Source organism: Chionomys nivalis, chromosome 5, assembly GCF_950005125.1.
Source record: "Chionomys nivalis chromosome 5, mChiNiv1.1, whole genome shotgun sequence".
NCBI classification, from domain to species: Eukaryota; Metazoa; Chordata; class Mammalia; order Rodentia; family Cricetidae; genus Chionomys; species Chionomys nivalis.
In genome coordinates this window covers 60,298,174-60,314,778 of record NC_080090.1, presented here as the reverse complement: position 1 = coordinate 60,314,778, position 16,605 = coordinate 60,298,174, and the positions used below count along the sequence as shown (strand labels likewise).

Below are 16,605 nucleotides of genomic sequence, written 5' to 3'. Positions count from 1 at the left end.
ATCTACTTATTAAAAGCAACTAACACATAAAAATATACTTAGATTATACTAAGAGCCATTGAATGAAGATGCAAATAGTATATAGATAGATAGATAGATAGATAGATAGATAGATAGATAGATAGATAGATAGATAGATGGATGGATGGATGGATGGATGGATGGATGGATGGATGGATGGATGGATAGACAGACAGACATATAGATAAGCAAGAAAGAAGGCAATAAGAAATAAAGAATAAATAAAAATTAAAAGGTCTTTTGGATCAACCACACTGGTCTAACTGCAAAATTACTTCTTTCATGTAAATTTACAACTGAAAGAAGTCAACTTGATATCCAAATTTATTAGTACAAAATGTAGCCTACTAAGAGAATATTTTCATTTTCTATTTCAATGGAGACAGACACAGTTAAAAAGAATGGGGAGGGAAACAGAAGTGTAAATACCCAGGCTTACAGTTCCAATTTGTGAAATACTCTAAGCAGACAGCTGATGAGCAGCTTCCTTTTTAATTAGAATCATTTCCTGATTAATTAGTCCCAGAACACTTAATAAAAGCCTCCTATGTGCCACTGGGACCCAGAACTGATTCTCCTCATGGTAATAAACATCAACTCTTCATCAGGATTAAGGTCAGTTTATTTCTGCCTTAAATGGAAAAAGCTCTTTTCATGGAAATGACTTGGACATCCAAAATCCAACATCAAGACATGCATCTTCAGCTGCAGCACACAAAGGGAATGTGTGCATTATCTGGGAAAATCTTTCAAGAATTAATGTTGGGTTGTAATATAACTCACTCAGAAAAATAAAATCTTAATTTTAAAAACTACGTAGGAAAAGATCATCCCTTTTCAGATTTGGAATTCTGATTCTTGGGTTGGCTTAAGTTATTGAACCCAGGGTCTTCAAGGCACATGCCAGAAAAGCACTGCTACCACTCCTATCTTCAGCACTAAATCAGTCCTCTGAACACAGGCCCAGATACAGGAACTCAATAAAACTCACATTTTTCAAACATAATCAAATACTCTGTGATTTGGGATTCCCCTCTGTATGCTATGAATATGTTTTATTACCATTGGTTAGTAAAGAAGCTGCTTCAGCCAATGGCAGGGCAGAATAAAGCTAGGCAGGAAATTCAAACAGATATATACATGGGAGTCAAAGAGGTGCCATGTAGCTGCCGAAGGAGAAAGATGCCACTGGAATATTTCCAGTAAGTCACAGCCTCATGCTGATACACAGATTAATGAAATTGAGTTAATTTAAGATGTAAGAGCTAGCTAGGAACACACCTAAACTACTGGCCAAAGAGTGTTGTAATTAATATAGTTTCTGTGTGATTAATTGGGTATGGGTGGCCAGGAAATTAATATGCAGTCTCCACTTATGACTCTGCAAACACTGAACTTTGAAACCCTTTATAGAAAAGAAAATCTGAAGGCCTTGTAAAGTTAGAAAGACAACAAGCAATCACTATAAAATAAAAACTTATTTAGTAGAATACCTAAATATGAACTACACAGAATAATTAGTAGAAGCTTGTCATCTACAATCTCAGTTCTACTTTTACATACTAGACTAGAAAATTTTTAAGAGTCAAACGAAAACTGTTCCTTTTTTAACATCGGTTTTGCAGATACAAAGATAAAAGCGTCATGATGCTGTCTTCAAAAAATTAGTCATCTATTAAAAGATTAAGCAGTTTTCATAAACATGTCAAAGATCAGCTTCTTAAAGGGTAAAAGTGACTGAAATTCTGACACCAGTAGCAATTAATATTCCCTCTTAGGGAAGAAGTATGCATACCCATGACATTCTAACTCAAGAATAAAAAGTTCTGAACAATTTCTACCTTGTCTTTTGATCACTCAGAAATAAACACACTTGTATGTAAAAATGGAAATCTACCATGTGCCTAATAGAAAGATTACTGATAAATAAGCTGTAGAACTAGATAACAAGCAGTAAATATAAAAGGGAAAGTAACTAAATCAAAAATACTAATAAGCACTTTTAAAGGGTTTTTACCTCTTTTATTTTTTGTGTTTTTGAGATTACAATATAATCTCATTTTACACTTCCCTTTGATCACTCCAAACTCCCCTATAGCCTCCTTGCTTTCTTTCAAATTCACGGCCAATCTTTTTCAATAACTGTTATTATATTTTATTTAGTGGAGCACATATTTTTGGATCAAAAGGTAACTGGCAAGAATCAGCTCTCTTTGAATTATGTATGACCCAAGGACCAATCTTGGTTTATTAGGCTTGACAGCAAGGACCTATACCAAATAAGCCACCTTACTGACCCAAGAATACTAATAAATTCTTACAGTATAAATGTTACTTAAAATTATGTATTGAATTTACTATAACATATGACTGCAATCAAACAAAACTAGATAAAGAACATATCAGTTAATTCAAAAGCCAATTTGTGAAGCAAAAATTTAAAATATATAAAATAAATCATAACCAAATATAACATTTATAAAGCATCTTTTTGAAAGAGCTCACAAAATTTCACAGAACATTTTTCAAAGTTCCAAATCTTGCTAAATTTATTTATCTTTTTGATTTTAATTCATTTTATTTTTCTCTTCATTGGAAAAAGAAAACAACATAAAAATAGTTATAAAAGAGGGTCATAGCCGGGCGGTGGTGGCGCACGCCTTTAATCCCAGCACTCGGGAGGCAGAGGCAGGCGGATCTCTGGGAGTTCGAGACCAGCCTGGTCTACAAGAGCTAGTTCCAGGACAGGCACCAAAGCTACAGAGAAACCCTGTCTCAAAAAAAAAACAAAAACAAAAAACAAACAAACAAACAAAAGAGGGTCATATTGTAAAGTGTTTGTGTATATATGAACAATTATGTAATCAGTAAAAAATGATTATAATGGGAAACACTGAACAAATTAAAAAGATAATTTTTCTTTTTAGAACTGTGTCAGGTTACAAAGAATCAGGCTTTATTATCGAATTTTCTAAAAACTTTTGTTCACTGTTTTCTCTCTCCTGATTCTTCCCCACCCTTCTTACCTGTCTTACATCATCCCACTTTCCATTTTCATGTCACTTGCCACATTTTGTCTTCCCCGTCTTTCTCAGCACTTTTGTTCCCCTCTGGTAGTCTCCTATCTAGTTTCCCAAAAAAAGTCAACTTTTCAAGTAGCAGTTGGACTTTAACCAATCAGCTATGCTCTATAACTTGGAAGTCTTCTATGAAACAACTCAAAAGTTTAAGTTTAAATCTGACTTCTCTCCAGAGGGGTCAGGGACACTGTGAAAACATGGCCCACAGAATCAATTGGCTGGGACTCATAAAGAAGAGATCAGGGACCCTTAGGGGACTGAGCTACGTCCTCTGAACATTTGTTACCCTGAGTAGTTTAATGTTTTTGTGGGACTCCTAACAGTGGGAAAGGTGGCAGTCACTGACTCTTTTGCCTACTTATGGGACCCTTTTCCTCCTACTGGGTTGCCTTGTCTAGCCTTGATATGCCTGGTCTTATTGTACCATATTATGCTGTATTTTGTTGATGCCCCTGGGAAGCCTGCTCTTTTCTAAAGGGAGACAAAGACAGGGTGAATCTGAGTTAGAGAGGAGGCTGGGGACAGGGAGTCTGGGGAGGGAAAGGAGGGGAAACTGTGGTCAGGATGCAATATAAAAGAGAAGGTAAATTTTAAAAACAAAATAAAAATTAAAAACAAAGCAAAAGAAAAATCCAATTCCTCTTTTCTGGATTTTTTTTTCTGCTGTGGCTTTGTTATTGTGTTATTAATCATGGAGAACCAAGCTGTCGATTTTAATTCACTTTGTCATTCAAAACACTTATCAAGGGCTATTGCTAAACTCTAGGGATATAGAGTACAAAAAAGGAGAAAGAGTTATTCATGATGGCACAGCCTATCTTAACAGCTCAAAAATCAACAGGAAGTCCTGCAACTAAAAGGAAAAAAATGCACAGAAAATGTGAAATTCTGCAAATGTAAGACTATAAATAGATGTATAGAGAAGACTTACTGAGAAAAGCACTTGTCTCAGGAGTATCTGAGGTAGAATCCTCAGAATCCATATAAAACCTGGCATTAGGAGGGTGCTTCTGTTAACAGCAGTAACCCTATGGTGAAATGGTAGGTGGGAACAGAAAACTGTTATGAGTTTGTGGACCAGCAAGCAGAGTATATGCAGCAGCAAACAACAGCAGAGACCTCAGACTCTAACAAGGCTGAAGGCAAGGAACAATCCAGTGTTGTCCCCTCCATATATTCAACATGCTCTTACAAACACTAACAAATGTACATGTGCACACACATGCATGTACATACATCACATGTGTTCACATCATATACACTACACACAAAGACAAAAGACAAAAATAATGAAAACTGCTTTTCTTGAATATGTGGAAATTTAATAAGTGGAAGATGGGATGGAAGGATGAAGTAGCATGTAAAGAGACACAAAGAGAAAAAAAGATGCAGAGAAAGAGCTTCACAAAACACTAGACCAAGAAGGTGCAAAAGTGAACAATTTTGAAAACACAAACAGAAATGTAATGCTGTTGTGTGAATTACGAGGAGGATTTTCAGTACCTGCCTCATGAATTTCTATGCCTATTCCTGTCACTTTGGCACTATTTAATCTAAACAGATTTGAAAGGAAAAATAAAGCCAAAGCAAGATCCCAGCCACAAAAGCCCCATCATGCCACATTGTATAAACAAACATAAGTATGTTCTAAAATGTATTTCAGCCAATCAAGTTACTGGACTCCAAGAATAAAATCCCAGGCTTTTGAATATCTTTGAAATTTAAGAAAAGTATCATCACTTTCTTTTTATCTTCCATTGTGTGTCTATAAATACAGCTATCCTGTGTAACAATACAGACTGTAGGGTGCACAAGGAGAGCATCAAAGCCTTCCTTCAAAAGACTACACACATACTCTAATGCAATATCTGAACGTTTCCTTCATCTGTCTAGAATAATGTTTAATGGAGAGCAAAACCTAGCATAGTGGTTCGTGCCTATAATCCCAGCACTTGGGAACAGAAACTCTAAGAGGTAATTCTGCTCTAAGTTTCAGGATAGCATTGACAACAAAGTGGGACGTTGTCTTAAAAAAAGCAGTATGAATGATAAACAACTATATTTGTTTCTAGTAATTGAGCACATCAATAAATTTATCAAAACCATAAGTTCTTTTTAAATTTAGAAATAATAACTGCTGAAGAGTAAGCACAGAGATTAATATTTCTTATACTTAGAGTTTTTATACATATAGACACCACTACAGATGAGATGCAAGCAAAGACCTAGGGAGATAAGGACCAAGGAAGTATCTTTAAAGTTATGCAATGGAAAATAAATACTATGAATATAAATAAGTATGTGACAGGAGACCTTAACTCTTTTCATACAGAAAAAAAGGGGAATTAAATGGCAAATTTTCTAACAGAACTCTTTCACTAATTCTTATTCATTTTTATACTTTCTAGCATTTGTATGTTCCAGGAATTAACACAATTAATATTCTACAACACAATAAATATTCTTCATTCTCTAACCCACTGTATTTAATCAGCTACTCATTAGAAGATTTTAAAGAGCTGAAAATTTACTAAAGTGACTTTCATAAAATTCATGTTTGTGTCAGTACCATAATGATATAAATGCCAGTGATTTTGTAAGTACTAATGTACAGACCCAACCAGAACTACCTCTCTCTGTTACATTCTACAAGACAAGCTGTTAACAGAGAGCAGAGCAGTGTGTGTTTAGCACCACTCTGGCTCTGGGAGTATTCCAATGTTCACTGTTATTTGACTAACAAACTGCATAAGATTCTTAGAAAGTTAACTTTTAATTTTTTTTTTACCTGAAATGACATGTGGAGCTTTCCTTTAGTAAAAACTTGCCAAACAAAAAAAACCTTCATAACCAATACCATAATTTGACTATTCAATCTAATATTTAGTAAATGGTATTGAACAATAAGAAAAGTATCAATTTAAATATATTCTCATTAAAATTTACAGGATTATAATTATAGCACATTTTGTTAATTTTTTCTTTGGCTAGACATTTTATGAAAAGCTACTTACAAAATTAGTACACTAGACACCAGAGTGAAAATAGGCTTTACTCTGAGTATGCCAATAATCTGAGGATCATAAACAGTGAGGGTTTAGCTGCCCATCCAGTGCCTCAAGAAAGAAGCATATATTTCACTCTGCTTTGAATTTGTACTGGTTCCAATTTTAAGCAATAAATTAGAAGTTCGAAAGAAAGAAAGAAAGAAAGAAAGAAAGAAAGAAAGAAAGAAAGAAAGAAAGAAAGAAGCAAACATACAACAGAATCATAAAGCAGGTCACTATTCTGATTGCTTTTTGCTTTTTAACTTATTTTTCCAAAAAAGATATTTGGTATCAACAACCCAAATAATATATTGCAACTATTTACAACTTTGCCCTGTGATATGGGTTATTGCTTTTTTAACGACAAATTTATAAAACTGAGCTGATCTTTTACAATTCCATGTTTTTATTTCCACCAGTAAATGACATTTTTTGTTAGTTGACATAAAATATTAATACATCACCATCCTTCACAATACCTGGCATACAATATGATTGTATCCAAGCATATTTTATAGACACTGGGAGTTATTGCCAGTTTAATTGGCCCTAAATGGCCAATTAAATATTCTTTTGTGACATTACCTAGATATGACATCCACTTTCTGAGTTCTTCAGTATATGTATTAGCTCTAATACAAACCAACTGCTACTGAATTTTTTTCTCCTTAAGAAAGAACAAGTTGGCTCATTGAACGCGGCGCCAGCTCTGGGGGAAATCGGTGCGGTGTCCTCGCCAGCACAGCCGGGCCTACACGCGAGCAACCATGTCTAAGGGACCTGCAGTCGGTATTGATCTTGGCACCACCTACTCGTGTGTGGGCGTCTTCCAGCACGGGAAGGTGGAGATTATTGCCAATGACCAGGGTAACCGAACCACACCAAGCTATGTGGCTTTTACTGACACGGAACGATTGATTGGGGATGCTGCGAAGAATCAGGTTGCGATGAACCCCACCAACACAGTTTTTGATGCCAAACGTCTGATCGGACGTAGGTTTGATGATGCCGTTGTACAGTCTGACATGAAGCACTGGCCCTTCATGGTGGTGAACGATGCAGGCAGGCCCAAGGTCCAAGTAGAGTACAAAGGAGAGACAAAAAGCTTCTACCCAGAGGAGGTGTCCTCTATGGTTCTTACTAAGATGAAGGAGATCGCAGAAGCTTATCTGGGGAAGATGGTTACCAATGCTGTGGTCACAGTGCCAGCCTACTTCAATGATTCTCAGCGGCAGGCAACAAAAGATGCTGGAACTATTGCTGGCCTCAATGTCCTTCGAATTATCAACGAGCCGACTGCTGCTGCTATTGCCTATGGGCTAGATAAGAAGGTTGGAGCTGAAAGGAATGTGCTGATCTTTGACTTGGGAGGTGGTACTTTTGATGTGTCCATCCTCACAATTGAGGATGGAATTTTTGAAGTCAAATCAACAGCTGGAGACACCCACTTGGGTGGAGAAGACTTTGACAACAGGATGGTCAACCATTTCATTGCTGAGTTTAAACGAAAGCACAAGAAGGACATCAGTGAGAACAAGAGAGCTGTCAGGCGTCTGCGTACTGCCTGTGAACGGGCGAAGCGCACCCTCTCCTCCAGCACCCAGGCCAGTATTGAGATTGATTCTCTCTATGAGGGAATCGACTTCTATACCTCCATTACCCGTGCTCGATTTGAAGAATTAAATGCTGACCTGTTCCGGGGTACTCTGGACCCTGTAGAAAAGGCTCTTCGAGATGCTAAACTAGATAAGTCTCAGATCCATGATATTGTCCTGGTGGGTGGTTCTACCAGAATCCCCAAGATTCAGAAGCTTCTGCAGGACTTCTTCAATGGAAAAGAGCTGAACAAGAGCATCAACCCTGATGAAGCTGTTGCTTATGGTGCAGCTGTCCAGGCAGCCATTCTATCTGGAGACAAGTCTGAGAATGTTCAGGATTTGCTGCTCTTGGATGTCACTCCTCTTTCCCTTGGTATTGAAACTGCTGGTGGAGTCATGACTGTTCTCATCAAGCGCAATACCACAATCCCTACCAAGCAGACTCAGACTTTCACCACCTACTCTGATAACCAACCAGGTGTGCTCATTCAGGTGTATGAAGGTGAACGAGCCATGACCAAGGATAACAACCTGCTTGGAAAGTTTGAACTTACAGGCATCCCTCCAGCACCCCGTGGTGTTCCCCAGATTGAAGTCACTTTTGACATTGATGCCAATGGCATCCTCAATGTTTCTGCTGTAGATAAGAGCACAGGCAAGGAGAACAAGATCACCATCACCAATGACAAGGGCCGCTTGAGCAAGGAGGATATTGAGCGCATGGTCCAGGAAGCTGAGAAATACAAAGCTGAAGATGAAAAGCAGAGAGATAAGGTTTCCTCCAAGAATTCTCTGGAGTCTTATGCTTTCAACATGAAAGCAACAGTTGAAGATGAGAAACTTCAAGGAAAGATCAATGATGAGGACAAACAGAAGATCCTAGACAAGTGCAACGAGATCATCAGTTGGCTGGATAAGAACCAGACTGCAGAGAAGGAAGAATTTGAACACCAGCAGAAGGAACTGGAGAAGGTCTGCAACCCTATCATTACCAAGCTGTACCAGACTGCTGGTGGGATGCCTGGAGGAATGCCTGGCGGCTTCCCTGGTGGAGGAGCTCCTCCATCTGGTGGTGCTTCTTCAGGGCCCACCATTGAAGAGGTGGATTAAGTCAATCCAAGTAGAAGTGTAGCATTTGTTCCACAGGGAAACATTTGAAGGACCCAAATTTAGCAAGTTACATGGCGGTTTCAAATTCAAACTGCTACAATAAATTTACTGGGCATTCTCAATACTTGAACATGGAACATGTGCACAGGGAGTGAAGTAAGCATTGCACTTTATAAGCACTGTATCCTTAAGTGGAAAATGCAATGTTTAATAAAACAGGTGGAAAATGGAATGTCTAATAAAAATATTTAAATTGGAAAAAAAAAAAAAGAAAGAAAGAACAAGTTGGTCTATGAATAAAAGATGTAGCTGGCCAGTTTCCTGTCACAGACATTCTCTCCTCTGTTATCCCTGGTCCACTCAAGTAGTAAATTCACTTCATCCTCGGCATCCCACACAGACAAAACTCTAACCATAAGAAAAAAGGATAAGGAGCCAGGCATATTGAAGCATGCCTCCAATTTCAACTAAAAGTAGGAAAATGCCAAGTTTGAGAACAGCACAGAAAACAAAGTGAGATCGTATTTTATAAAGAAATCAAAAATGAGAGAGGTTAATTTGGAATGCTTAGTATCATAGGTAGAAGCCCTACTATGACAAAAAAAAAAGGTAAATGGTAGAAAGAAGGAAAGAAGAAAAGGAAAGAGTGAGAGAGCAGAAGAGGAGAGAGAAAAGGAGGCTGCAACACAGATAGTTTATCATCATTTAGAATCACCATGGAAACATATCTCTGGGTGTGGCTATGCATGGTTCCAGAGAACCACTTAATATGTGGCAAACAGTTCATCATTTTATTTTGCACAATCCCAGTAGCAGCTATCATCATGCATAATCTACAAATACCAGAAGCTCAGAAGATCAAAAATTTGCTCCAATGAGATGTGTGGCTCAAAATCAGTTCTATCAAACAATAAAATATAAATTCTTTAAACACAAAGTACCTGTATGTTTACGCACATGTACTTTTAGAACAAAATATTCATTTGGAAGTAAAAGATAAAAATTCAAGTGGTAGGAAAAATGCTAATGATTGTCATTTCTGAAAGATTATTGTTAGCTATGCTATGGTTTTAATGGTACAAATGTTACAGATTTGATCACTTTTACAAAAGCTGGAACCCACAACCTAGTATTTCTTATTTTTCTTAAGAACTAATTAGTGGATTTTATCAATTGTATCATATATGTCATATAATTACAGAATTGCACATACAATTCTGCAATAAGATGTAACATTCAAATTGCCCCAGAATATACAAAGCCTCCCCCACAACAAATGGCTCAGACTATGTGAAAACGTGACTACTACTCAGTGGTTCCTCATGCCAGTAACTAAGACTTCATCATCATTCCAAAAGCTTTGAATTCTACTTGTTTGTTTATATAGGGGCAAACGATAGACATCCTCTGAGATCGCCTCAAAAGTTATGAAGAATGCTAGTTAAGCAAGCAATAATGAAAGTCTCAGTAATAATGAGTTTCTGAAGAATGATTTCAGACAAGGGTGGTTAATAACTCTCAGGGAATTCCTCACAGGCAGTGTTACCCTTGGCCCAGGCTGAAAATCACAGGCAGGAATGGCAAATCACATTCGACCATTGTGAAAATCCAAGTTTATTCTCACAGACAACAAACACACCCATCTTGAAAGAAGCATAGAGTTAGGAGCTTCAGCTCTGTTCTACTGGTTCACGCAGAAGGCTCATGCACACTTCACATGAGTACAGAACAGGCCTTCATTAATTATAAATCTTCATGAACATCTGCACATTAGGAAGAAGAAAGAGCCTGCTTTTTTTCCTTGACTTATCATTTAACAATTAATTATTTATTTTTAAAGAATCTTTATACCAGACCAAAGGCAGTAAAGCCCGTTTAATAACACTAAATGATGTCTGTTACCTGAAGCCTAGTCAACCACCTTAGGCTAGCAAACTCGTGGATCTTGGAAGAGAACCTACAATACCACAGTACCAAATCAGCATAATTCATAACTACATTCTATATACATATCCCTATATCCACAGATGAGTTTGGTTCACATGCCTCATAAAGAAAATTTCTCTTTGAAACAGATGGAGACCATCATACAGAAAACACAAACAATAAAAAAGAAGAGAAAAGAGATCATGTAGTACCCAGTAGCAACTGATGTATCTTCAACACAATTCTTGCACTTAATGTTCAATCATTATGGAAGAGGAAGGCAAAAAGATTGTAAGAGCCAGAGGGACAGGAAGTTTGCTGTGAGACTATGTGAGGCTGTACCTATGAAGTCTAATCAACACTGCTGCCAATAAGACCTGAATAACAATGACACCAACAGATGGAAACTAACAGTAACAGGAGAAAGCGCGTTGAGTTCCCAATTACAAACATGCTGGGGAATGCTGAGGGCGAAATGGTCTTTCCCAGGGAAGAGTGAAGGGCCCCCCAATTAGCTATCCAATACCAAGCGGTCAGATCTAAGATCATATACACACAGGTGAGATTATATTACTAAACAGGTTATGTTTATGTATTTAGGAGTGTGTGTGACAGCAATTAAAGGAAGAGGCCATGAGAGAGGTCATGCATGAGAAGGGTTGGAAGGAAAAAAGAAAAGAGGTAAGTGTTGTAATTATAATTTCCAAAACTTACTATAAATAAAAAAGTGTTAATGGTCTATAGCTTTTTAAACTTTTCAACCTAATGGGTTCAAATATGACTCCTATTTCTTAAATTGTAAAAATACGAATCACATCACTAGCCAGGCAGCAACTGGGAAGCAAAAAAAAAAAAAAAAGGAAGAGGAGGAGGAGGAAGAGGAAGAGGAGGAGGAAGAGGAAGAGGAGGAGGAGAGGAAGGGAGGGAGGGAGGGAGGGAGGGAGGGAGGGAGGGAGGGAGGGAGGGAGGAAGGAAGGAAGGAAGGAAGGAAGGAAGGAAGGAAGGAAGGAAGGAAGGAAGGAAGGAAGGAAGGAAGGAAGGAGGCGGTGGAGGAGGAGGAAAAGAAGGAAGATCTCTCTAAGTTCAGGGCAAGTCTGGCCTACATAATAAATTGCAGACCAGCCAGGGCTACAGTGAGTTCATGTGAAGAAAAGAAGAATCAAATCACTGAAACTGTGAGAGTCACTGAAGAGGGCATACAAAAGCACTAGAAACAACACCAAACTATTAACTCAGGATGTCCAGCATCCTATAGAGTTGGCCGATTCAATCTCTGTGTGTTCCTGTCACTTGGCTCACAGCAAGCCATAGCAGTTAACCATGATATTTTTCAGTTTGACTGTTTCCCCTACAGGCTTGATAATTACGCAAGTGTAGGTATAGGTATTACTAGACTATATTGTAACCATAGCTTGGCAAAATGTCTGAAACAAAAGAAGGGCTTATTGCTCCATAAACTTAAAGAATAAAGTGTGAAGAATTAGTAGCACAGTAGATAACAGGGTATCAGATAACCCTGGTTCTCTTTGTTTTCTATGCATTTGCATATGATTATCCTTGAACTAGAAGATTTTTTTCTACCTACATTTAAAATATTTCTTCATTATCATTGATATTTTTGTTATTCCCATTTAATAATTCTTCTATGGGCTCAAGAGTCTATAGAAATCTCTGTATGTCTTACTTTCTAATTATTTTTTTAAATTTCCCCTTTTATTAAAAATATTATTTTCCAGCCAGGTATGGTGGCATATAACTTTAGTCCCAGCAGCTGGGAGGCAGAGGAGGATAGATTTACAGGAGTTAGAGGCCAGCCTGGTGCACAAAGTTCCAGGACAATCAGATCTAAGCAAAGGAACCCTGTTTTGAAAAAAAGAAAAAAGAAGGAAGAGAGGGAGAGAGGGAGGGAGGGAGGGGGTGGGTAGGAGACCAAACACACACACATACACACATACACAGAGAGAGAGAGAGACACACACACACACGCACGCACACACAAAGTTCTTTCTTATACAGTATATACTGATTACAGTTTCCCTGCCCTCTACTCATCCCAGTTGCTTCCTACTTCCTCCTCTATCCTGCCATCTGAAGCCACTCCCTTTCTGACCCTCACTTTAAAAGAACAATCTTCTAAGAGATAACAACCAAACATAATAAAATATAATGATTTAAAAGCTATCACATTAAAGCAGGACAAGGCAAACCAACAGAAGGAAAAGAGACCACCAAAAGAGTTCAAAAATCAGACCCATTCCTTCACTCATCCAGAAGTCCCATAGAAATATTAAACTCAAAGCTATAATGTATACACAGAGAATCTGATACAAACTCATGTCAGCTGGTACTTTCTGCTGCACAAAACTCCACTCCAAATGGATCAAAGACCTCAGTATAAAACCAGAAACACTGAAGCTGACAGAAAAAAAAAGTGGGGAATTGCCTTGGATGCATTAGCACAGGAGACAACTTTCTGAACAGAACACCATTAGTGCAGGCACTAAGATCAACAATTTATTAACGGGACCTCATGAAACTGAAAAGCTTCTGTACAGCAAAGAACACCATTAACTGGACAAAGCAACAGACTACAGAATGAGAAAAATTTTTGTCAAGTCCACATCTGATAGAGGATTATTATACAAATTATATAAAGAATTCAAGAAAATAAATAGAAAAATCCAATAATCCTATTAAAAATGGGGTACAGAGCTAAACTGAGAATTCTCAATAGAGGAAACTCAAGATGGCTGAAAAGCACTTTAAAAATAATGTTCAACATCCTTAGCCATCAGAGAAATGCAAATCAAAATTACATTGAGACTCTATCTTATACCTGTCAGAATGGCTAAGATCAATAATCCAAATGATGGCTCATGCTGATCCACATCTACTGTGGAGGAAGGGGAAACACTCCTCCATTGATGGTAGAAGGGCAATCTTATACAATCACCATGGAAATCAATATAGCAGTTCCTCAAAAAGTTGGGGATCAATTAAAGACCGGAGGTATGACTCAATGGCAGAGTTCTTGCCCAGTATATGCAAGACCCTGGGTTTTGATTCCTCCTCATTCCCAGAGAGGAACTAAAAGCACATTACCTTTGCCTTATTTTGTGAAACAATGACATCGCTACACATAGCTACTTTGAGACATATAATTTTGAAGATTATAAAAAAACAAGAGGCAAGTGTATGGTAAAACAGCCGATCATATGCTTTAACGTATGGTGGTTTCACAAAGCACACCTAAAACAAGTGCTATCCCTAATGGGAATACCTCCAAATACAATCTGTCTCTTTAAATTCTACTTCTACAGAATTAAATTACAGGCCACTTTTTCTTAAAAGTCATGTCTTCATCATAATCCTTCTTTCCCATGCAATCTATGGTCTCTCAGGGTTTTTCTATAAAGAAATTCTGCTCAAACTGAATTATTTGATTAGTTGACCTTAGAAATCTCACCATTCCCTTAATAGAGAGGAAAATTTAACTGCACCAAAATAAGAGATTAACATGCTGAATCATGACAATTAAGCACAAAACAAGTAGCACTTCTTATGAAAACCCTTTGGGTGTTTGTGTTCTTTTAGCTGAGTGGTGCTAAGTTCAGATGCATTCACCACCAAAGCACATAAACATATTCTTGCACTCTTGACTACAAGCACTTGCTGTCTCATATCTACTTCTAATACAGAAAAACAGGCAAACATTTTCAGAAATATGTTATTATCCACCTTTACATGCTCCTTAGCAATGATGCAGAGAAGACAATAAAATCAAATATACTATTGTACTTCCTGTCACAAAAGTGTTATGACTTGAAATTTTGACTAAGAGCAAGAGATTTCTATACTCTTTGTGAAAAAAATGTTTTTTACAAAGTGTACTTTTTATGATTGGAATAACATTAAAACTTTTTCACTAATAACAAGCAGTATTAAGTAAGGTAGTAATCTACCCAATATTTGACCTATCTTTCTTCTTCAAAAGACAGATGAGGGATATGCAAAATCATTCAGTGGTTAAGAATAGCATTCTAATCATCCAAAAGATGAGAGCCACATAAAGTGGCTCACAACTGCCTACAACTCCAGTTTAAGAGAATCCAATGACATCTGGCCTGTACAGGCACCTGCATTCATATGCACACAGCAACATACAAGTATATACAGGTACAAATAATTGAAAATAAAAATAAATCTTACGAAAAGATAAAAATAAATAAACTTGTTTTATTTAAAAATAGTAAATTATTTTTAAAAGATTAGTAGTCTCTATTAGGTGATACAATATGATCTATTGGTATAGATGTAAAAATGTCTAATGTTCCATTTGTTTTTGTAAATAACAAGGACAAAAAGATCACAGCTATATTAATGCTTGTTGTGGTTGGGGACTGAGGTCACATATTGTACTGTGGTTCAATGGTAACCTGACCTTGTGGAATCTGCACACTTGGGACTGAAATAACTGCAATGCTCAAGCATTTACTCTCAGAATATATGTTCCCAGTTTTCATGTGGTAGAGTAAGTGTATTTACATATTACCTATTCATTTAAACCTTGTAAAATGGCTGACTGGCTTAAGAAGGTAGTTGAAAGACACTAAATATTTAAAAGAAATAAACACTTTCTCTGTTCCTTCAAAAAGTAAAGAAAACTGTTTGTAGTAATATTTTATTTGTATTTTAATAAATAAAGCTTGAGTGAAGATCAGAGTACAAAGCTAAGCAACTAGAGACCAGGGAGGGGTGGCACACACCTTTAATTCCAGGACTCAGGAAATGGAGACAGACAGATCTCTGTGAGATCAAGGCTACCCTGGGCTACAAATATCCAGGTGGCAGTTGCTCACACCTTTAATCCCAGTGTTTGGGAGTCACACACCTTTAATTCTAGAACTGGTGAGGTGGAGACAGAAACGATATGGTTGGGCAGAAAGAGGAATATAAAGGGAAAAAGACAGGAACTCACTGGAGTGTGGAATCTGAGGTTTGGTGGAGACACAGTGCAGTTTAGGCAGTCTGAGGCCGGAGCCTTCTTTAATCTGAGCATTGGTAAAAGGTTTCTCTAGTGGCTTGCTGATCTGCTTCTCTGGTCTTGCTTTAACCCTATATCCGCCTCTGGGCTTGGATTACGTAAGACCAACTACAATTTGTGGCATAGCTGTTACAGCAATTAATGATGAAAGAAGATCCTAAAAAATACTATTTGTGAAACATTTGGTACTGTAAACATTAATACATGATTTGATCACCAGAAACTATGTGTATGTGTGTATGGGCTAGGGAGGCAGATCACTGAATAAAGTGCTTACTGTACGAGCATGATTACTTGTGTTTGCATCCGCAGTGTCTATGTAAAAGGTTGAGCAAAGCCATGTGTGCCTGAGATCCCAGGACTAGGGGGTGGAGATCAGAAGGGTCTGGAGACTTTACAGGAGAGCAGGTCTAGCCAAATTGGCAATCTTAGTTAGGGTTACCATTCCTATGATGAAATAACATGACTAAAAAGCAAGATGAGGAGGAAAGGGTTTATTTTGCTTACATTTAGGTATCACTGCTCAACACTGAAGGATGTCAAAACAGAAACTTAAACAGGGCAGGAATCTTAAGGCAGGCGCTGATGCAGAAGCCATGGAGGAACACTGATTAAGAGCTTGTTCAGCCTACTCTCTAATAGAACTCAGGACCACTAGTTCATGGATGGCATCACCCATATGGGTTGGGACCTCCCAATAAATCACCAATCAAGAAAATGTCCTACAGGCTTATCTACAGCTTGATTTTATGAAAGAATTATCTCAACCGAGGATCCCT

At 37.6% G+C, this 16,605-nt stretch overlaps 2 protein-coding genes across 5 annotated transcripts in view; one reads left to right on the top strand and one right to left on the bottom strand.

Annotated features, from left to right (window-relative positions):
• Positions 1 to 16,605, bottom strand: part of Rabgap1l (RAB GTPase activating protein 1 like) — a 659,411-nt gene that overhangs the window by 475,129 nt on the left and 167,677 nt on the right. The gene's annotated exons all lie outside the window — the stretch shown is intronic.
• On the top strand, positions 6,842 to 9,038 carry LOC130874398 (heat shock cognate 71 kDa protein-like). The gene has a single exon (XM_057769689.1). It carries the CDS (start codon positions 6,916 to 6,918, stop codon positions 8,854 to 8,856), a length of 1,941 nt encoding a protein of 646 aa, XP_057625672.1. The 5' UTR covers positions 6,842 to 6,915; the 3' UTR covers positions 8,857 to 9,038.